We start from the raw sequence: 22,416 nt of genomic DNA, 5'->3' as shown, positions 1-22,416 counted from the left end.
GAATTAAGATTCCTGTTTTGTAGGTGAGAAAAAAAGGGCTCAGATAAATGAAGAGGTTTATACAAAGTTGGTGGAGTTGAGACAATATCTCAGATTGCCTGGCTGTCAGTCATAGAATCCCTCCACGGAGACTTGCTGACTGCTTGAAGACTGTTGTTGGAAAAGCTTCCATCTGAACTGCTCATTTGAGAGATTGCCCGACCTTACTTTCCCATATAGATTTTGGTAAATTTCTTTCTTTTTAATGAGTCTGCAAACATCTCTAATGGCCAGGTATTTACTCCAGTCTCCTCAGAGAAAACTTTTTTATTATAGTAGATTAATCAAAACATTTTATTTTATGTGACAAACCTATTTATTTATTATTTATTTATTTGAGACAGGGTCTCCCTCTGTCCCCCAGGCTGGAGTGCAGTGGCACAATCTTGGCTGTCTGCCACCTCTGCCTTCTGGGTTCAAGCGATGCTCGTGCCTCAGCCTCCTGAGTAGCTGGGACTACAGGCACGCACCACCACATCCAGCTAATTTTTGTATTTTTAGTAGAGACAGGGTTTCACTATGTTGGCCAGGCTGATCTTGAACTCCTCACCTCAGGTGATCTGCCACCTCGGCCTCCCAAAGTGCTGGGATTACAGGCATAAGCCACCATGCCTGGCAGACCAATTCATTTAAATGGGCCATATCCCTAGTACATAACACATCAGTCATGATTGTGAAATCCACAATGAAGAAAATGTGATCTAACAATATTCCTTTTCCTGAGAATATCATTGAATAAATGTATGCTAAATAAAAGTTAAAAATTCACACAACTACTTGGGAAAACTGGAAGTTTCTATGAAAGCTGAACATTTATGTATCCTATGATACAACTACACACTCCTAGGTATATTTTCAACATATATGCTTATATATGTTCATTAAAAGATATGTACTATATGTTGGTTTCTAATAAACTAAAGCTGGAAATGCCAAAATACCCAGAAACAGTAGAATAAACAGAAAATTTGTGATACCATTTACATAGTACAATACTATATGGCAATAGTACATATAGCTACACACAACAATATGGATGAACTTCATGTGAATAACGTTGAGTGAGAAAAAGAAGACACCAAGGAGTACATTTCCATAATGTACAAAAACCAGGGAAAACTATTCTACGCTGTTAGAAGGTAGCACAGTGGTTATCCTTATGGGATAGTGATTGCGAAGGGGTACACAGGAGGTCCTGCTCTGTTTATCTGAGTGCTGGTTATGCAGGTGTGCACAGTTCTCCTAAGATATGTGCTCTTTTCTGCATGCACATTGTACTTCAATGAAATTTCAGAAAGTGATATTAAAAAACTAGAAAAATATAGTGGTAGAAACTGAGGGACATTTTTATATTTTTGAGGAAGGTTTAAATGATTGAACCAAAGTTCCTTGCCTTCATTACATGGCTCATGCTGATTTAATCTACAAATCTGTGGAAATTTGTGCTAAGTATCTTGACATCTTATATAATGCAACTATTGTTGCATCATCTTGAAATGTTAATCTTTGCAAATATTATACACGCACAATTTATAGAGTGATTTAGAATAATTAAGGAAAACACATGGATTTAGGATTGCAGCTTCTTCTGTAGTAGTGATGCCCAGAGATCCTCTAATGTTGTGATGACACAGACGGCTGCCTTAATTAAACAATTTCCATAGAAGATGTCACACATATATGATTTTTGATACATTGAAAGCAAGACTCCTGTAGAACTAGAAGCATATGGCAGGTTTGCACATTATTAGATACCAGTGAAAAAATCCAAAACAACAGAACAACAAAAGAATGGGACCAAGGCATTGCCTGTGAATGTTATAAAGAGCTGGGGGCAAAAGAGGCCACTCTGAGAAAATTAAAGATTTTCTTTACAATGAGACCTGACGTCTTGCTATTTTTCTCTCAAATTGATCCCAACAGCTAAGCTCTTGTTCCCTTCATTACTCATCTCCCAAAAATGCCTTTTAAATGAGAGGTATGGAAGGTGCAGGTGGCATCTGTCACATGGCTGATATTAGTTAACAGTAAAAATGAAGGTGGAAAGTGGAACTCTATGCCCGTTACACTCTAATAACTTTATTTTGTTCTTAGGTCTCTCTTAGCAAATTGTTTCTAGTAGCTGAACTTTGAACCCACATCCCTGTGATCCAGTAGCTGATGTTCCTATATTTAAAGCCAAAATCACACAGTAGTTGGCAAGAGAAAAATAACACTTGGAGGGATTTCCTATGGTTAATTTACATGGTGTATACAATTCAAAGGACAAATCAACAAGAAGCAAAATGAGAGCCAACTTTGCCATTTATCAGGTGATGCTGGTGCTCTAGGCAGTCAAAGAGATTTGGACTTTGCTCAATAAGTACAAGGCCAGTATAATTCAGTTTTTTTGGGAGTATTTTGTTTGTCTTGCAAGTATTACCATGATGGCATGTTTGATCCTTACTGGAAATGGTTTAGAACGTTTCAGCTGACCATCCAAAGGAATAATGAACACAGAGCTTATTTTTTCAAGGTACAGAGTTTAAAATGCGAAAGTCCTGAAAGTTTTAGGCTATGAACCAGCAATCCCTTTCCACATCTTTCTTCACACTACTTTCTGTTCCTCAGAGGCAACCCCTTCAATTCTTATAGTTGTTGCTTCTATTTTTAAGAATCCTTATTTATTATTATTATTATTTTTGAGACAGGGTCATACTCTATCACCCAGGCTGGAGTGCAGTGGTACAATTATAGCTCACAGCAGCTTCAAACTCCCAGGCTCAACCAATCCTCTGGCTTCAGCCTCCTGAGTAGCTACAGGTGTGTGAGGACTACAGGTGTGTGCCATTGCACTTGACTTTTTAAAATTTTTTTGTAGAGGTGGGGTCTTGCTATGTTGCACAGGTTGGTCTTGAACTCCTGGCCTCAAGTGATCCTCCCACCTTAGCCTCTCAAAGTGCGGGGGTTACAGGCATGAGCCACTTGTGTCCAGCCAAGAATGCTTATTTTTAAGGATTATGCTTATAGTTATATTTCTTGATTTTTCAATTTTAGACATTATCAATTAACTTCCTATCCTGAACGATAATGATATTGCCCACTTACATGCCCTCTTCCCCTCCTTTCATCCCATCAACATTTTAATATCACTATTCTTAGCTAAGTTACTATTTAATATTATTATGACAATGTAACTGCTGTTCCCAGTTCAGCAGTGTGATGTACTATGGCTGCTCTTTCTTTCTTACACAAGTTTTTGGGTTTTTTTGGAGTTATAATTGCCCTATTTTAATTTCTTGATTTGCATATATGTACCTGTTATGATTACATTCCAGATCTTTCCAACAGAACTATAAAATTCCTCTGGTCAAATGCATCATGAAATCTGAGAATTTCATGAATCCATTCTTTCGCTTCCTTGAAGATCTTTCTCCTGGAGCTCTCAGCCTCCTTCTCATTCTGTTCTCAAGGCCTGCATAGCTGTTGTCTTGGGACTTCCCTTCCCTATCATCATAGAAATCCCCTTTGCTCTTTCCTGTGCGGAATCTCTTGTTTTCTTGACTCCATGTCTCTTTCTCTCTTGGCTTATCCCCTTGTTGTGGAAGAGAAGTTCTATTTACAAAGTTTCTTGAGTAAAGGTAAATGGTAGATTAATTTTTGAGATCTTGCCTGCCTAAAAGTGCCTTGGTGCTGCTCTCACACTTGATGGTGGTTTGGCTGGATATAGAGTTCTAGGTTGAAAATAATTTCTATAATTTTGAAAGTATTGTTTCATTGTCTTCTAATTTTTGGGTTACTAATGAGAAATCCTATGTCATCCTTATTCTTGTTCCTTTGGCTCTGTCCTGCTCAGAAAGCATTTAGGATCCCCTTTTTGTAAGTTTTCTGATATTTCACTGTGATAATCTTGGTGTGAAGTTTTTGGTTCACAGTGCTGGACACTTGGTGAGCTCTTCTACTGTGGCCACTCCTGTCCTCCTGTTCTGGAGAATCATAATGTTGTATTTCTTTGGTAAAATCTTCCTCTTAGTTTCCCTGCACTTGAGCTGAGATATCTTTATTAGCTGGATATTGGAATGCCTGGATGGACTCTTCATGTTTCTTATCTTTTTTGCTTTATTTTCAATCTCTGTTTATTCTAGTTTCAGGGAAATTTTCACAACTTTATCTTACCTTCTGTTTTTTTTCCTGCCTTCATGTTTTTCACATCTAAGATTTTTTTTTCTGAGTCTGTTCTTATTTATTTATTTATTAAAGAAATGTGGTCTCACTATATTGCCCAGACTGATCTTGAACTCAAGCAATCCTCCCACCTTGCCCTCTCAAAATGCTGGGATTACAGGCATGAGTCACCACACCTGGCACTGTTTTTATTTATGACTGGAGCACTAAAAAGATGTAAAATCTCTATATAAGTGGCTTGAGCTTAACGACTAGTGGCTTTGCTTTAGGGTAATTGGGTGGAGACTAAGTCATTTTACTAGGGGAAGCCAAAGTTTCAAGACAAATATATATATTTTTCTTTTGGGTCAGTTGGCATCAAAGCAACATCTTCTAATCTATCCCTACCAACATTTATTTCACAAACTTTTACTTAATTCCCTGTTTCTGTTTCTAATAAAGCATATATTTATGAGGATGTAAATGCTGCTTTTTGAAAGGGGTAATGGATTCAGATTCAGACAGCAGGGATTTGAGTCCTAGCTCCTCCTAGGCTTGTCTCGAGGATCAAGTAACATAATGTATTAGAAGCACCCTGCAAACTAAAAAGCACTTCATGAGTCTTAAGCATTATTAATAAAAGTTGTGACATTTGGGCAGGTATTCAAAACATTACTGAGAGCTAATTTCTTTTTCCAGACTGCTCCAGCTTGAAATGAAAAGCAAATTTAAAAGAATCATGCAAAGATATTGACACAGCTAAATTTGCTGCAAGCTTCTGGGGTTTTAAATTTTTTTCCTAAAACCCTGAAATGTTGGTTAATTTAGTTCTCTCACCAACCAAATGATGAAGCAATTTGGGCATCTCAGTTGCCCTTTTAAGAAGATAGTGACTCTGGCCTAAAATAAATGAGACGCTTTTGGGCTTGATGGTTTGTGTGTTCAGCAGACCAAGTCAGGTTTATTGGGTAAGAAAGTGAAAGGATGATTAAATGAAGTTTGCTTTTCAATCTACTACATCCTGAAATATAAATTTCTACAATATATAATCAAGGCTTAAAGCCTTGAATTCTGTCTAAAGACTATAGCAAGGAAGAACAATGAACAAATTAATAATTATATTATTATTTCTATGTGTAATAAATAAATTAATTGCATTTAAATGAAGAGCACTTGCTTTTAAAATTAGTAGATTCTACTTTGATTAATGAAACTATGATTAGATTTTAAAAGTACTCTTGAATGCTTCAAGCATTCCATTTTGCATTATTTTTGTTAAGAACAACATTTAAGTTGGAGTTTTAAGTAAAATAAAAACTCATGAATTTACTTCATTGTTACCTGCATTTGTACAAGTTCAATTACTGATCACAATATATGTTACATAACCCAGTTCCATAAAATAAAATTCTAGGCCTCCAAGTAAAACTGTTCAATTAGCCTGTCCTCCACAGGGTTACCTGTGAGGGAGGCCTTGCCTCATTTTGACTGTAGACATATAAATGCCTCTGCTCCAAAGATTTGCTGTAGAAATAACAATTTATTTTCAAGTTCAATTGGAAATTATTGTTGCACAGTTTAGTAGTCAATAATGATAAGTTAGATCAGGAGATTTCCTGCAGTTATTCTCTGTATTTCTCTTGTATGGTATGGCAGCCGATAGCCACCTGTAGCTATTGAACACTTGAGAAGTGGCTAGTGCCATTGGCAAACTTCGTTTTTAATTTTAATTAATTTAAATGTAAAAAGCTACATGTAGCTAGTGGTTACTGTATTGAGCGGCACAGCTTTGTATCATCACAATTGATATGTGCATGAGAAATTCCTCAAAGAGCTCACTTTCTAACAAAACAGCTTATATTCCAAGAGGTTTTATTGTGTAAAATGTATTATTGGTTCCATATGTAGACAGATCTTGGTGCTCAGACGGATGAAAGGAACCCATGCAATAACTTCTGCACTCACAGGTTGGAAAACATTGTTCTAGAGTGAAGGAAAATTAAAGGATAAGAACAGTAAAGAGAAAAACTTATTAGAAGTATTGGAACATGTGTAACCAGTTAAGGAGTGCTAAAGGATGAAAGCCTATGAATTCTGGACCTTGGGGTATTTTGCGTGTGTCCTAAAGTGTGTGACTCCTCTTTTCATTCTGCTGATTATTGTTTGGCATCAGATCTTAAACTCCAACTTCATATAAGAAAATAGAGTTTACTTTCTCTTTAGTGACCTTTTAAAACCTGTAAAGAATATGTAAAAAAAAAAATTGTAAAAAATAATGTAAAAAAATAGAGATTCTCAGTGATTTGCACTGGAAGTCATGCCTGATGGTCTACTTTCTTGTCAACAGTTGCAGAATAGCTTGATTTAAAAATTAATATCCTCATTTAATGATTAGATATAAACAGATCTCCTTCATGATATAACTGAGCCATACTGCCCCCTTCTTTCCCCAGCTCCATGTCTGTGGGAGGCACTGCATATATCACAGCCACAGATAAACACTAAAGGTAGGGGTTGTGGTGGTTATCTCCCACCAACCCACCCACCCAAACCTACAATCTAAATTGAAACAGTGTCCTTGTGGCCGGGCGCCGTGGCTCATGCCTGTAATCCCAGCACTTTGGGAGACCGAGGTGGGCGGATCACGAGGTTGAGAGATGGAGACCATCCTGGCTAACACGGTGAAACCCCGTCTCTACTAAAAATACAAAAAATTAGCCGGGCGCGGTGGCGGGTGCCTGTAGTCCCAGCTACTCGGGAGGCTGAGGCAGGAGAATGGCGTGAACCCGGGAGGCGGAGCTTGCAGTGAGCCGAGATCGCGCCACTGCACTCCAGCCTGGGCGACAGAGCGCGACTCTGTCTCAAAAAAAACAAAACAAACAAAAAATAAAACAAAACAACAACAGCAACAAAACAGTGTGCCCGTTACTGCAGCGTTAAGGCAAGTTTCCTAGGGCCTTGGAGCACCACTTCAAGACCCTCCAGTTTAGAAATTCGGTAGCTTCCACTTCCCTAGCAGGAGGGGAGAAACTTTAGATTGTAGAATTATTTTGTCCATAACTAAATGTCAACTCTACATTATGAATCTAACAAAAAATATATTTTGTGATTCTTAACCTGGATCTAGGATGGAAAATATATGGATGGCAAAAGGAGAAGCATTCCTTTTAGTGCTGAAGCTAATCCTGAGTTACTGAAAAGAAAATGAAATGCTAAATAACAACCTATGTATTAGGAGCTAGCTTCAAATTATATACTTATTGTTTAATATTCTCAAACACTGATGTATTCCATAGTCCCATCAGCTCTCAAAATAGGATAGCTATTTCCGCTAACTGCCCTAGATGGCACTAAAAGCAATTTCACAGGTATTAAACCTTGACATTCTAAACAAATATGTTGTTCTTTAAAACAGCAACATACATCTGGCTGGAGAAAGTAATTGTAATGCAGGGAACAATGCCCTGTTCTGCTCCATCACTTAATGATCAATTATGTTTCATCAAGTAATTCATAAGACATATTAGATAATTCCACGAGCCACACAACTGCTAACCTTTGCATGGCCTTGCTGACATGGTTACTTAGTCTGAACAATGCATGGACCATTTGCTAAAAATACATGTGTTTCAGTTTGGGAGAGGAGGAACAAATCCAAGACTGTCCAAATCCAAGACTGTACATTAAGTTCTGACTTCATTTTATAAAAAGGAACAAAGGAGTAGTTCTACCAAGCAATGAAGCACAGAGATTGGAAAATGACCCATCAAGCACTATGGACACAGATGTTGCCATCTACCTATTACATTGACATTTACCTGAATGAGGTTGGCAGCTGGGTTCCTTCTTTTCTCAAAGTGTTTCTGGCGGTGTTGTTCTTGTACTTTTAATGCAAAACCTGAGCCAAGAATGCCCTGGAACAAAATACAAAAATGGCACTCAAAAATTTCAAAAGCACTGTTAAATAATACAAATATTAAAAAGTCACTAAAATGAGTCTGAGAGAAGACAAACGGTATGTAACCTGTCCATAAACATGTTACTTATTAAAATAAGCAGTATTTATCTCCATTATAATACCAATAGCCAATGGCAAATTGTTGGGCAATACTGCCAGGAGATACAACTTCTGTTCTTTAGTAAGTCAATTAGGCATTGTCATTTATTATCTTTTGTGGTATAGCATAGGCACCATGGTTATAAATAAAATCACAATACAATTTTTTTTTGTGTGTGTGGCCTTCTCTGTGACATTTCTTTTTGCCTAAGTTAGATTGAATGGTCTCATCCAGTGATGGAGTGTAGAGAACATGAATTTCAACTTGGGACAGAGCTGGATTTTAAATCTGAGGGAGTTAAAGTCTCACTGCTGTGAACATGGGAATACTTCTAGCACTTTGATGAGACTCTGAAAGTTAGATTCTCTATCCATGAAATGGAGGAGAGAGGACTGTATAAAATCTGTCCCAGCTGTAGTTCTTTATAATGTTATAACTGTACACCTACTAAAAGAAAAGTAAAATGGAGAGCAGGGATACTCAGTTTTGAAGATATAGAGTAGAAGGTTTTCTATTTTGCCCATTTGTACAATAGAGACAAGAACGTGGATCATTGCAAAGCACATTCCCATTTTAATTCACACTTTTACCATTCCTTGCCTTTTTTATTTTGGCTCACCTATTCAGTTTTTGGGATTAGTAAGATTAGTATTCCCTTCTAGGTTTACATTAGTTTTGGGCCAGTTTGCTTTTCTTCTGCTTATCATCTTGATCTGCCAAAATTCTGGTTCTTTGATGTCCCCCACTCTTTTCAATTTGCTCTGGTCTACTAACATTTGTAAAAACAAGATGCTTTGTCTCAGCCTTGGGTTGGCTTTTGGAGCTTGCTAAATTCAGTCTCTGGGCTTTGTCTTTAACTCTTGAGTTTATTGGCATGGGGCTGGGAGCTCTGCTGCTTTCAAGTCTGTGGATTTTACTTGCTAGCTATAAATTATTAGTTTTTTATTAAACTTCAAGGAGTCTAACCCTTTGGTTAGAGATGGACATTTTATAAGCACTAAGTCAGTATTTGCTACAGGTAAGGAATGGTTGCTTTTCTTTTCTTTTTATTTTTAGAATAGCTCAAAGATGGTTCAAAGATGCTATAGGCTGTCTGGAGAGGTGGTGGGTTTTTCATTTCTAGAAGGTGTTAAGTCTCAACTGAATAACAACTTGGCTGAGATATTTTTGGGCTCTAGATAACCTTTAACCTTCCTTCTTATCTTGAGATTCCACAATTCTGAGTACATCTGTGACAATAACCAGACAATAAGTAATGCAATCATGTTTAAAATACGCAGTGGTCTGATAATACTATTTGCTATTCGTGAGCAATGATCTACTCCATTATTAATTAGTATAAATGACTGTACTATGAAATTAGAAATTACATCATAGGTTCTGTTTTCCATCTCTCCTTTTCAGTGACTGTCTTATGCTGTCTAAGATCTCTATCTCATACAGGTTGTGATTGTACAAACTAAGCTTTATAAAAACCTGGTCTCTGTGATCTGGTTTATAGATTTAAACAACATTTCCCTCCATTTAGGTGTTATAAAAATGCCCCTCCATTTCTAAATCCAGAACAACTTAAGTCATTTGTAACTTCTAATTTTTTTCTGCTATGTAAGACCATTTAGGAAAGATTTCTTTATTTTCCCTTTAATACTACTTTTCATAAAGTGTAGACATGTAAGAGAATATGAAATACCAAAATTTCTGGCATATATTTATAATAGGTAGTATATATACATGCATTTATGTGCATATATGTGTATAATCCACTTGTATGGAGCATAATTTAGATTTTGCAGACATTGAATTAACAGCACTAGCTACCATTTTGAGCACTTATGATGTGGATGTGAGGTTCGGAGTTTAATCCCCTTTGGAAAATAAAGACAGGCCCTACATAGCACAAATTTATCATCTGCCAAACCATCTAAAATGTGCTGAAAATCACATTGGCATTGCTCGGAAACATATATTAGTGAATGGTAAATGTTCACTACGTATTTCTTGCGCCAGACTGTACATTACAGCAGTTATTAAACCAGGTCTGCTTATTGTCTCATCATGGCTCCTTTCCAATTTTTTTCCACCTCTCTCTTAGTACACAGCTTGGTGCACCTAAACAGAAGTCTGTGAAAATAAGGTCTATTATATTTGTATATACACACATAAAACATGGCTTAAGCTTTGAACATATATGTCATCCCTTCAAATACTGACACCAATAAATGTAAAGAAATTTACCCTTCATTATCTTCTGGATTAAATGAACCTAATTTGTAACCCACACATAGCAAATAGGCAATGCTGAAAGATATCCTATTTTTTTTATTTTTTATTTTTTTTGAGACGGAGTCTTGCTCTGTTGCCCAGGCTGGAGTGCAGTGGAGCGATCTCGGCTCACTGCAAGTTCTGCCTCCTGGGTTTACATCATTCTCCTGCCTCAGCCTCCCGAGTAGCTGGGATTACAGGTGCCCGCCACCACGCCTGGCTGATTTTTTGTATTTTTTAGTAGATACATGGTTTCACCATGTTAGGCAGGATGGTCTCGATCTCCTCACCTTGTGATCCGACCGCCTCGGCCTCCCAAAGTGCTGGGATTACAGGCGTGAATCACCACACCCAGCAAGATGCCCTGTTTTTTTAAACGGTTTTTAACATGTTATTATATGCAATAATTACATTTAGTTAATATTGTTAAGGATTACAGTGGCCAATATTTTTAATGGAATGGTTAATATCTTGAGTCAAACAGCACTAGTTCTTGCACTGAATTTACTAGCTGGAGGTCTCAAGGAATTCAGTCTCTATAAAACTCAATTTCTTCATCAATGAAAATACTCTTAGCAGGAATATCTAGCAGAAGACAAGGGAGCACTCTAAAAAGGAGAAAGACCTGCATATCAGGGTAACACAGGGGAGCTGGGGCTTCTTCTTTGAGCTCATTAGCCCAGAGATGGAGCGGGCACCAGGGGAAGTGACCCCACAGTGGCGCTTTGGAAGGGTGGCTTGTATGACTCTGTGATGTGCAGGACGGCCCTTCTGCTTTGAGGGTAAGATGGAGAAAGGCTCTTTTCTTTCTTGGTTCTCAGGTGTCCTGGGTGGGAGGAACCCTACATAGGGGCAGCCCACAATCCACCTCTAGCTTTCTCAGCAAAATGTCAATGTGTCTTCCTAAATTTCAATCAGACAACTCTTTTGGTTGGCAGATACACAGGATATAATAAAATCTCTGGCAATCTTGTTTTTTTCTAAAGGTATATATGGACCATTCAGTCTTTCATTTAATAAATAAGGACTCAGAAAATATTGTGAAGTTTCAGTAAAAGATCCTTAGTAGAGGTTACTTTTCTTGGGGTTGTTAAGAAATGTAATTTTCTGTGAAAGCAAAATTTTCAGATTTCCAACATAGGTTAATTTAATTTGCATATAAAAATTTCATACTTACTTTATTGGAAACATTTCCAAGAATGACTACTTAGTCTCTGACCTTTAACTTAACCTAGTGACATATTTAACCTCCCTGTGATAGTTTAGAGTTTCATTATGGGGACTGCCTTTTTGCTGTGCTGGGTGCAGCCAACTTCCAGAGGTTTGTTGACCCTAACACTAATTGGCCCTAGATCTTCATACATTTTGTTTTCCCTTTTAATTTAATTTTATTTTTACTGACAGGATACACAGTTTGAACACTGATGTCTGCTTGCTACTCACAGATTTCCTTTTCCCTTCTTTGCTGTTAGTCTTTTACCATTTCTTTCTGTTGCAGTGTTTGTTCTATCATCTTCCTCTATATTTGTTGTTTATAATCTTCAAAGAATTGTGAAACCATATAGGTGAGTTTATCAGAATTTTCTCTGAATGAAGACTAGGTTATGAATTAGGTCTCAAGTGGCTCTCCTATGAGGACAGAACATAGCCTGTTGTCTATCTCAACAGCCCAGAGGTTGCCTACCTCCTTGTTCATAGTTTTTCACTGAATCATAGAGGTTGCTCTACATGTGGCCTCAGGATAAATATAAACACAAAAGCTGCAATTATTTTGTGCCATTATTTTGGGAAAAAACCCAAGACTGCGTTGTATTGTTTCTAAAGGTATTTTCCTGTAGGGAATCTGATTATTGAGTGAATCTCTTCTCTGTTCTGAATTGTTGAGATTGCCAGATGAAGTTGCCTTGGATACGTAAGATTTTTTTTTTTTAATTCTCCTGGATTTCATCATTTTGTTCCAGGAAACATGTATTTCTAGATTCATACAGGCAAAGGGAAGTAACATTTATTGAGAGTTCTCTTCATGACAAGCATTTGACTTACATTATTACATTGGTCCGCACAAAATTTCTCTGGGCTCAATAATTCTTCCTCCATTCTATTAAAAAAGAAACTTATTCAGGGTCACTGTTCAGGCTGAATTGCATCCTTCCAAAATTCATATGTTGAAGTCCTAATCCCCATGACCTCAGAATGTGACCTTGTTTGAAAATAGGGTCCTTACAGAGGTAATCAAGTTAAAACGAGGTCATTAGGATGGACCCTAATCAAATATGACTGGCGTTCTTCTAGGAAGTAGAAATTTGGACACAGATGATGTGAAGACACAGGAAGAAGAGCCATCTATAAGCCAAGAAGAGAGGTCTGGAACAGTTCTTTCTCTCATGGCTCTCGTGGTTTCTCAATGCTTTGATTTTGGACGTCCAGTCTTGGGAACTGTGAGACAATACCTTTCTATTGTTTAAGTCACCCAGTCTGTGGTACTTGTTAAGGCAGCCCTAGTAAACTAAAGCAGTCATATAGTTAGTATGTGACAAAGATGTATTCAAACTGAGGTCTAGTACCCAAGCATATGCATGGCCTTTTCAGTCTCTTTTCTGTGATTTTGAGTGTTCTGGGGCAGAACGATCTGGTGAATCTCAAGTTGGGCACTGGTGGGACAAGGGTGTTCTCTGCACTCATTAATAGGCAGAGGAGAAGCCCTACCACCTAAAAGAGCTTTGGAGAGGTGCTCTGGGGTCTCTGGTTGGCACAGCTTGAGCTGTGTCTGGAGCAAGACTGGATCTATTTTCCTTAAGCACTTCTGCTCCTACCGCGTCAATCCTCCTTTTTATTGGCTCCTCCTTCCCTACCCCAGGTGGAGTGAACAAAAGCAAGAACTTGGAAATGGGGGCAAACTGTAATATTTTGAACAGCTGCCTTTAAAGACACAAGAGAATAAAAGTATGAGAAAGGCAGGCTTCATTCACTAAGGAGAAAATAATCAGAAGCTTGGGGGCAGATAAATGTGCCCTTTATTCTGATAAGATACAGAAACTGCTCATTAAAAAAATCAATGATGATGACACAATGAATAAATCATCTGACATGTTTAACACCCTTTAAGGTCATATGCTTTTCACTCAAATGGATCTGAAGAGAAAAATACTCCATTGTGCACATCTGTCTCTTAAGTAGCACACATTATAAACCAAATTGGAAGGATCAGTTTTAAAAGAAGATAGCTTTAAATCTTTGCAAATATTTTAAATGTCTTAGTAGCATGTTGCCTAAAAAGTGAGCCATCTGAATTATTATTTGGTCACAAAGTATGAGCCTATATTAAATAAAGTCTCAGATTAAGTGTCTCCAAGGGAAGACCATATTTTATAAATTATCCAAGTAGATATATTTAGAAAAGTCAACATTATATCGGAAAAATTATATTTGTAAATGATATAGATATGTTCCCAAGCATACGAATTTGTGAGAGCTCACTCTAATAAGCCTCTAAGACCTAATTTAAACTGCTTTATTGGTGCAAAGATACTCACGGCAGGAAGTGCAAAGAAAGAAATGCCAAGGAGTGCAAAGCCTGCAGAAAGCAATCTTCCCAGCCAAGTTAGGGGAGTTTTGTCTCCATAGCCAATAGTTGTCAATGTAATCTAGAAACAAAATAAATAGAATGTGCAGCTTAAGTACTTGAGAGGAAAGTTAGGACCTATGAACAGGAGGCAAGCAACGTTTCCACTAAATCATTATTCAACAAATCTTGTTCGTGCTTTTTATTACTGTGCTTTAATTTTCCATGACGCATGACAGAACTTCTCTTTGTTTAAGGAAAGGAATAACCTACATACTTGTTCCTCCCTTATAACACAGTTTTCCGTCTTTTCTAAGTGTATTTAAGGAAAGATTATTTAAGTAAGTGGATAACCATCAGTGATACAGAAATGATAGCACCATGGATTTAGGACTGGATCAGTACACAAATAATAATTTATGTTAATTTAGGCTGTCCCTTCGTTACCTTAGCAGGCATTTCCTGAAGGTCTGGTGTGTGCAAGGTATGTGTTAAGATTTGTAGTGGAACAAAAATGAGGGCATAGTTCTTGTCCTAAGATATTTATGGCCTAAAAAGAGAAACATGCCACACATGAATAATTAAAATACAAAAGAGGATGAGAGAGGTATTATAATGGAGGTACAAATAACCTGCTATGGGAATTCAAGGAAGAGATTAGTTATTATAAGCTTGAGGTGTTGAGGGAGCTTTACTAGGGAGATGTCATCATACCTGGGCTTTGAAAGAGGGGTAACATTTTGAGAAGCAGAAATGATAAAGAAGGTGATCTAGGGAGGAGAAAGAGGTGGCTAGCTGCAGAACAGTGAGAACACATAGAGTAGATTCTGAAAAGTACGAGTTGTTCAGCTGGACTGGGGCATGGTGGATTTAAAAAGGGTTAGTGACTTCTTCAATTAATTTTTTAAATATTTTATAGACTACTGTGTACAGGTCTTTCAGCTCCTTGGTTAAATTTATTCCTAAGTATTTTAATTTTTGTAGCTACTGTAAATGGGATTGCTCTCTTGATTTCTTTTTTGGAAAGTTTGTTGTTAGTGTATAGAAATGCTAGTGATTTTTGTGGTGTTGATTGTGTCTCCTGTAACTGTACTGAATTTATTAGTTCTAGCAGTTTTTTTCTGGAATCTTTAGGGTTTTCTATATATAAGATGATGTTGTCAGCAAACAGCAAAAATTTCCTTTCTTCCTTTCTTATTTGGATGCCTTTTCTTTCTTTCTCTTGTCTAACTGGTCTGGCTAGGACTTCCACTACTATATTGAATAGAAGTGGCAAAAGTGAGCATCCTTGTTTTTTTTAAATCAAACTAATAATTTATTAATAATTTTTAATTTTTGTGGGTACACAGTAGGTATATATATTTATGAGTTATGTGGGATATTTTGATACTGGCATGCGATATGTAATGATGATATCAGGGTAAAAGAGGTATCCATCACCTCAAGCATTTATCCTTTGTGTTACAAATAATCCAATTATACTCTTAATTATTTTAAAATGTACAATTAAATTATTACTGACTATAGTCACACTGTTGTACTTTCAAATACTAGACGTTATTCACTCTTTCTGGTTTTTTTTGGTGTCCATTAACCATCTCCGCTTCCCTCTCTGCTCACTCTCTCCACTACCCTTCTCATACTCTGGTACCCATCATTCTACTCTCTATCTTTGTGAGTTTAACTGTTAATTTTTTTTAATTATTATACTTTAAGTTCTAGGGTACATGTGCACAATGTGCAGGTTTGTTATATATGTATACATGTGCCATGTTGGTGTGCTGCACCCATTAACTCGTCATCTACATTAGGTATTTCTCCTAATGCTATCTCTCCCCACTCCCCCACCCCATGACAGGCCCCAGTATGTGATGTTCCCCATCCTGTGTCCAAGTGTTCTCATTGTTCAATTCTCACCTATGAGTGAGAACATGTGGTGTTTGATTTTCTGTCCTTGCGATAGTTTGCTGAGAATGATGGTTTCCAGCTTCATCCATGTCCCTACAAAGGACATGAACTCATCCTGTTTTGTGGCTGCATAGTATTCCATGGTGTATATGTGCCACATTTTCTTAATCCTTAACTGTTAATTCTTAGTTTCCACAAATAAATGAGACCATGTGAAGTTTGTCTTTCTGTGCCTGGCTTATTTCACTCAACAAAATGAGCTCCGCTTGCATCCATGTTGCTGCAAATGACAGGTTCTCATTCTTTTTAATGGCTGAATAGTACTCCATTGTGTATATATGCCACATTTTCTTTATCTGTCTGTTGATGGATGCTTGGGTTACTTCCAAATCTTGGCCATTGTGTATAGTGCTGCAATAAACATGAGAGTGCAGATATCTCTTTGATATACTGATTTCCTTTCTTTTGGGAATATACCTAGCAGTGGGATTGCTGGATCACATGGTAGCTCTATTTTTAGTTTTATGAGAAACCTCCAAGCTCTTCTCCATAGTGGCTAAATTATACTAATTTACATTCCCACCAACAGTGTACAATGGTTCCTTTTTCTCCAAATCCTTGCCAGAATTTGTTATTGCCTGTCTTTTTCTCCAAATCCTTGCCAGCATTTGTTATTGCCTGTCTCCAAATCCTTGCCAGCATTTGTTAGTGCCTGTCATTTACTGGAGTGAGATGATATCTCATTGCAGTTTGATTTGCATATCTCTGATGATTAATTATATTGAGCACCTTTTCATATGCCTGTTTGTGGTTTGTAATGTCATCTTTTGAGAAATATCTATTTAGATTTTTTGCCCGTTTTAAAATTGGATTATTTTATTTTTTCTTATACAGTCATGAGAGCTCCTTATATATTCTGGTTATTAATCTCTTGTCAGATGGATAATTTGCAAATATTTTCTCCCATTCTGTGGGTTGTCTCTTCATTTTGTTGATTGTTTCCTTTGCTGTGCAGAAGCTTTTTCACGTGATGTGATCCCATTTGTTCATTTTTGCCTTGGTTGACTGTGCTTGTGGGATATTACTCAAGAAATCCTTGCCCTGGAGAATTTCCCTCATGTTTTCTTGTAGTAGTTTCATAGATTGAGGTCTTAGATTTAACTTTTTAATCCCATTTTGATTTGATTTTTTTCCATATGGCAAGGGATAGGGGTCTAATTTCATTCTTCTTCATATGGATATCCAGTTTCTCCAGCACCTTTTATTGAAGAGACTGTCCTTTCCTCGTTGCATGTTCTTGGTACTTTTGTCGAAAATGAGTTCACTGTGGATGTACGGATTTGTTTCTGGTTTCTCTCTTCTGTCCCGTTGGTCTGTATATGTTTTTATGCCAGTACCATTTTGTTTTGGTTACTATATCTCTGTAGTATAATTTGAAGTCAGGTAATGTGATTTCTCCAGTTTTTCTCTTTTTCCTTAGGATAGCTTTGGCTCTTCTGGGTATTTTCTGGTTCCATATAAATTTTAGGACTGTTTTTTCCATTTATGTGAAGAATGTCATTGGTATTTTTGATAGGAATTGCTCTGAATTTGTAGATTGCTTTGAGAAATATGGAAATTTTAACAATAATGATTATTCTAATCCATGAACATGAAATATCTTTCCTTTTTTTATATCCTCTTTAATATCTTTCATCAGTGTTTCATAGTTTTCTTTGTAGAGATCTTTCACTTCTCTGGTTAATTCCTAGGTATTTAATTTTATTTGTAGCTATTGTAAATGGGATTATTTTCTCAATTTCTTTTTCAGATTGTTTGCAGTTGGCATATAGAAATGCTGCTGATTTTTGTATTTTATTTTGTATTCTGCAACTTGGCTGAATTTGTTTATCAGTTCTAATAGTTTTTTGATGGAGACTCTAGGTTTTTCCAAATATAAGATCATATCATCTGCAAACAAGCATAACTTGACTTCTTCCTTCCCAATTTGGATGCTCTTTATTTCTCTCTTCTCTGATTGCTGTAGCTAGGACTTTCAGTACTATGTTGAATAACAGTGGTGAAAATGAGCATCTTTGTTGTGTTCTAAATATAGGAGGGACCATTCTTGCATCCCTGAGATAAATCTCACTTGGTCAAGATGGATGATCTTTTTAATGTGTTGTTGAATTCGGTTTGCTAGTATTTTGTCAAGGATTTTTCCATCAATGTTCATTAGGGATGGTGGCCTGTAGTTTTCTTTTTTAAATGCATTTTTGTCTGGTTTTGGTATTAGGATAACACTGGACTCATAGAATGAGTTTAGAAGTATTTGTTCCTCCTCTACTTTTTGGAATAGTTTGAGCAGGATTGGTATTAGTTCTTCTTTCATTGTTTGGTAGAATTCAACAGTAAAGCCATCAGGTTTCAGGTTTTTCTTTGCTGGGAGTATTTGTATTATGGCTTCAATCTCATTACTTGTTATTGGTCTGTTCAGGTTTTGGATTTCTTCATGGTTCAATGTTGGTAGGTTGTACGTATATAGGAATTTATCCATTTCTTCTAGGTTTTCCAATTTATTGGTATATAGTTTCTCACAGTAGCCTCTAATGATCCTTTGAATTTCTGTAGTATCAGTTTTAATGTCTCCTTTTTCATCTCTGATTTTATTTATTTGGGTCTTCTCTCCTTTTTTCTTAGTCTGGCTAAGTTTGTCATTTTTGTTTATCTTTTCAAAAAACACTTTTTCTTTTGGTTATCTTTTTTTTTTTTTTTCTTTTTTGAGACAGAGTCTCACTCTGTTGCCCAGGCTGGAGTGCAGTGGTGTGATCTGGGCTCACTGCAAGCTCCGCCTCCCGGGTTCACGCCATTCTCCTGCCTCAGCTTCCCGAGTAGCTGGGACTACAGGCGCCCGCCACCATGCCCAGCTATTTTTTTTTTTGTATTTTTTAGTAGAGACAGGGTTTCATCATGTTAGCCAGGATGGTCTCGGTCTCCTGACCTCATGATCCGCCTGCCTCAGCCTCCCAAAGTGCTGGGATTACAGGCGTGAGCCACAGTGCCTGGCCTTGTTAATCTTTTGTAATTTCTTTGTTTCAATTTCATTTATTTCTGCTCTGATCTTTATTTCCTTTCTCCTACTAACTTTGGGTTTGGTTTGCTCTTGCTCTTGTAGGTTGCATAATAGGTTGTTTATCTGAAGTTTTTCTTCTTTACTGATGTAAGCACTTTTAGTTATAAACTTCCCTTTTAGTACTCCTTTTGCTGTATCCCATTGGTTTTGTTACAGGTTGTGTTTCCATTATCATTTGTTTCAAGACATTTTTCAATTTGCTTCTTAATCTCTTCATTGACCCATTGGTCATTCAGGAGCATATTGTTTAATTTACATGTGTTTGTATAGTTTCCAAATTTTCTCTTGTTACTGATTTTTAGTTTCATTCAATTGTGGTCAGAGAAGATACTTGAATTATTTCAATTTTCTGAATGTCTTAAGACTTGTTTTGTGGCCTAACATGTGGCCTATCCTGATCTATCCTTGAGAATAATCCATGTGTTTAGGAGAAGTGTGTGGAGTATTCTGCAGCTGTAGGATGAAATGTTCTATAAATATTTATTAGGTCCATTTGGTCTATTGTGCAGATTAAGTTTGATGTTTCTTTGTTGATTTTCTGTCTGGATGATCTGTCCAATGCTGAAAGTTGGGTGTTGACGTTTCCAGCTATTATTGACTTGGGGTATGTCTCTCTCTTTTGCTCTAATAATATTTGCTTTATATATCTGGGTGCTCCAGTGTTGGGTGCATATATACTTATAGTTGTTATATCCTCTTGCTGAATTGATTCCTTTATCATTATATAATGACCTTCCTTGTCTCTTTTGATAGCTTTTGTCTTGAAACCTATTCTGTCTGATGTAAGTGTAGCTACTCCTGCTCTTTTTTGGTTTCCATTTGCATGGGATATCTTTTTTTATCCCTTTATTTTCAATCTATGTGAGTCTTTATAGATGAAGTATGTTTCTTGTAGTCAACAGATCATTGGGTCTTGCTTTTTAAAATTTAATTTTAATCCATTGAATCCATTCAATCCTGTGTCTTTTGATTGGAGAGTTTAATCCATTTATATTCAGTGTTATTATGGATAAGTAAGGACTTACTCCTGCCATTTTGTTATTTGTTTTCTAGTTGTTTTGTGGTCTTCTCTTGCTTTTTTCTTTCCTTCTTGTCTTCCTTTCATTGAAAGTGATTTTCTCTGGTGGTATGATTTAGTTTCTTGCTTTTTATTTTTTTGTGTGTATCCATTGTATGCTTTTTTGATTTTAGGTTACTATGAGGCTTGCAAATAATACCTTATAACCCATTATTTTAAACTGATGACAATTTAACTCCGACTGCATAAACAAATAAACAAAAAGCAAATTAATGAAAATGCTACATTTTAACTTTGTCATCCCACTTTTAAACTTTTTGTTGTTTCTACTTTATCTTATTATGCTGTGTATATCTTGAAAAGTTGTTGTAGTTATTTTTGATAAGTTCATCTTTTTGTCTTTCTACTTAAAATATAAATAATTAGCACAATTATAGTGCTATAATATTCTGTTTTTCTGTGTACTTACTATTACCAGTGAGTTTTCTACCCTCAGATGGTTTTTTATTTTTCCTTAATGCCTTTTTTCTTTCAAACTAAAGAAATCACTTTAGCATTTCTTGTAGGACAGGTCTGGTGTTGATGAAATGCCTCAGTTTTTGTTTGTCTGGGAAAGTCTTTATTTCTCCTTCATGAAGGCTATTTTTGCCAGATATACTATTCAAGGATAAAATATTTTTTCCCTTCAGCACTTTAAATACGCCATGCCACTCTTTCCTGGCCTGTAAGGTTTCCACTGAAAAGTTTGCTGCCAGATGTATTGGAGCTCCATTGCACGTTATTTATTTCTCTTCTTTTGCTGCTTCTAAAATCTTTTCTTTATCCTTGAATTTTGCAAGTTTATTAGTGAATGCTTTGAGGTTAAATCTGTTTGGTGTTCTATAGCCTTCTTTTACTTGAATATTGATATCTTTCTCTAGGTTTGGGAAGTTCTGTTATTATCCCTTTGAATGAACTTTCTCTCTCTCTCCCTACTTTTTAAGGTCAATAACTTAGATTTGCCCCTTTGAAGTTATTTTATAGATATTTTGGGCATTTCCTTCTTTTTTATTCTTTTATCTTTTGTCTCTGCTGACCATGTATTTTTAAATAGCCTGTCTTCATGCTCACTAGTTCTTTCTTCTGCTTGATCAATTCTGCTATTAAGGGACTCTGATGATTCTTCAGTATGTCAGTTGCATTTTTGACCTCCAGATTTTCTGCTTGATTCTTTTTAATTATTTCAATTTATTTGTTAAATTTATCTGATAAAATTCTGAATTCATTCTTTGTGTTATGTTGAGTGTCTCATGTTTTCCTGGATGATCTTGAGGTTGTGGTGTTTGTCAGTGTCTGGGCATTGAAGAGTTAGGTATTTATTGTAGTCTTTGTAATCTGGGCTTGTTTGTAGCCATCCTCCTTGGGAAGGCTTTCCTGGTATTTGAAGGGACTTCAGTATTATGATCTAAGTTTTTGGTCACTGCAGGCATTTCTGCATTAAGGGGTACCCCAAGCCCAGTAATGCTATGGTTCTTGTAGACTTGTAGAGGTATCACCTTGGTGGTCTTGAATAATATCTGAAAGAATTCTCTGGATTACTGGGCAAAAACTCTTGTTCTCTTCCTTACGTTCTCCCAAACAAACGAGTCTCTCTTTCTCTGTGCTGAGGTGCCTGGAGCTTGGTGAGGGGCGACACAAGCAGCCTTGTGGCCACCATCACTGAGACGGCACTGGGTTAGACCTGAAGCCAGCACAGCACTAGATCTTGCTCAAGTGGGCATCCTTATTTTGTTCTGGATCTTAGAGGAAAGGATTTCAGTTTTTCACTGTGGAGTATAATGTTAGCTATTGGCTTATAATATATGCTTTTTATTGTGTTGAGGTACATTCCTTCTGTACCTAATTTGTTGAGGATTTTTATTATGAAATAAAATTTGATCAAATGATGTTTCTGCATCTAATGAGATGATCTGCAATAAGCCAGGCACAGAAAGGTAAATACTGCATGTTTTCACTACATGGGGAATCTGAAACAATGAAAACCATGGTAGAAGAGAGTAATATGCTGGTTACCAGAGGCTGGGGGTTGGGGGAATGGGGAGATGATGGTCAAAGGACACAAAGCCTCAGTTAAACAGGAACAATATGTGTATGTGTGTGTGTGTGTGTATATATATATATATGAGATCTATTGCACAGTGTGGTGAATACAGTTAGTAATGTGTATTGTGCATTTCAAAATTACTAAGACTAAATTTCAAATTCTCTTACCACATTTTTTTTTTCTGAGACTGAGTCACTCTGTCACCCAGACTGGAGTGCAGTGGCACGATCT

The 22,416-nt window shown here is 36.7% G+C and overlaps 1 protein-coding gene across 5 annotated transcripts in view; it reads right to left on the bottom strand.

The window, feature by feature from the left end:
* KCNQ5 (potassium voltage-gated channel subfamily Q member 5) overlaps positions 1-22,416 on the bottom strand; it is a 572,959-nt gene that overhangs the window by 79,666 nt on the left and 470,877 nt on the right. For 3 of the 5 annotated variants that reach the window (XM_016955848.3, XM_016955845.3, XM_016955849.3), the window contains exons 6-7: positions 14,036-14,146; positions 8,001-8,096 (exon numbers count right to left, since the gene is read on the bottom strand). In XM_016955848.3, the coding sequence (XP_016811337.1) occupies positions 8,001-8,096; positions 14,036-14,146 (207 nt within the window). The remainder of the gene's footprint in view (positions 1-8,000; positions 8,097-14,035; positions 14,147-22,416) is intronic. The other 2 variants (XM_054686036.2, XM_063812501.1) reach the window with 1 other exon arrangement.

This window comes from Pan troglodytes, chromosome 5 (assembly GCF_028858775.2).
Source record: "Pan troglodytes isolate AG18354 chromosome 5, NHGRI_mPanTro3-v2.0_pri, whole genome shotgun sequence".
Lineage (NCBI taxonomy): Eukaryota > Metazoa > Chordata > Mammalia > Primates > Hominidae > Pan > Pan troglodytes.
Note: the sequence above shows the minus strand (reverse complement) of the source record. Positions and strands in the feature narration are given on the sequence as shown.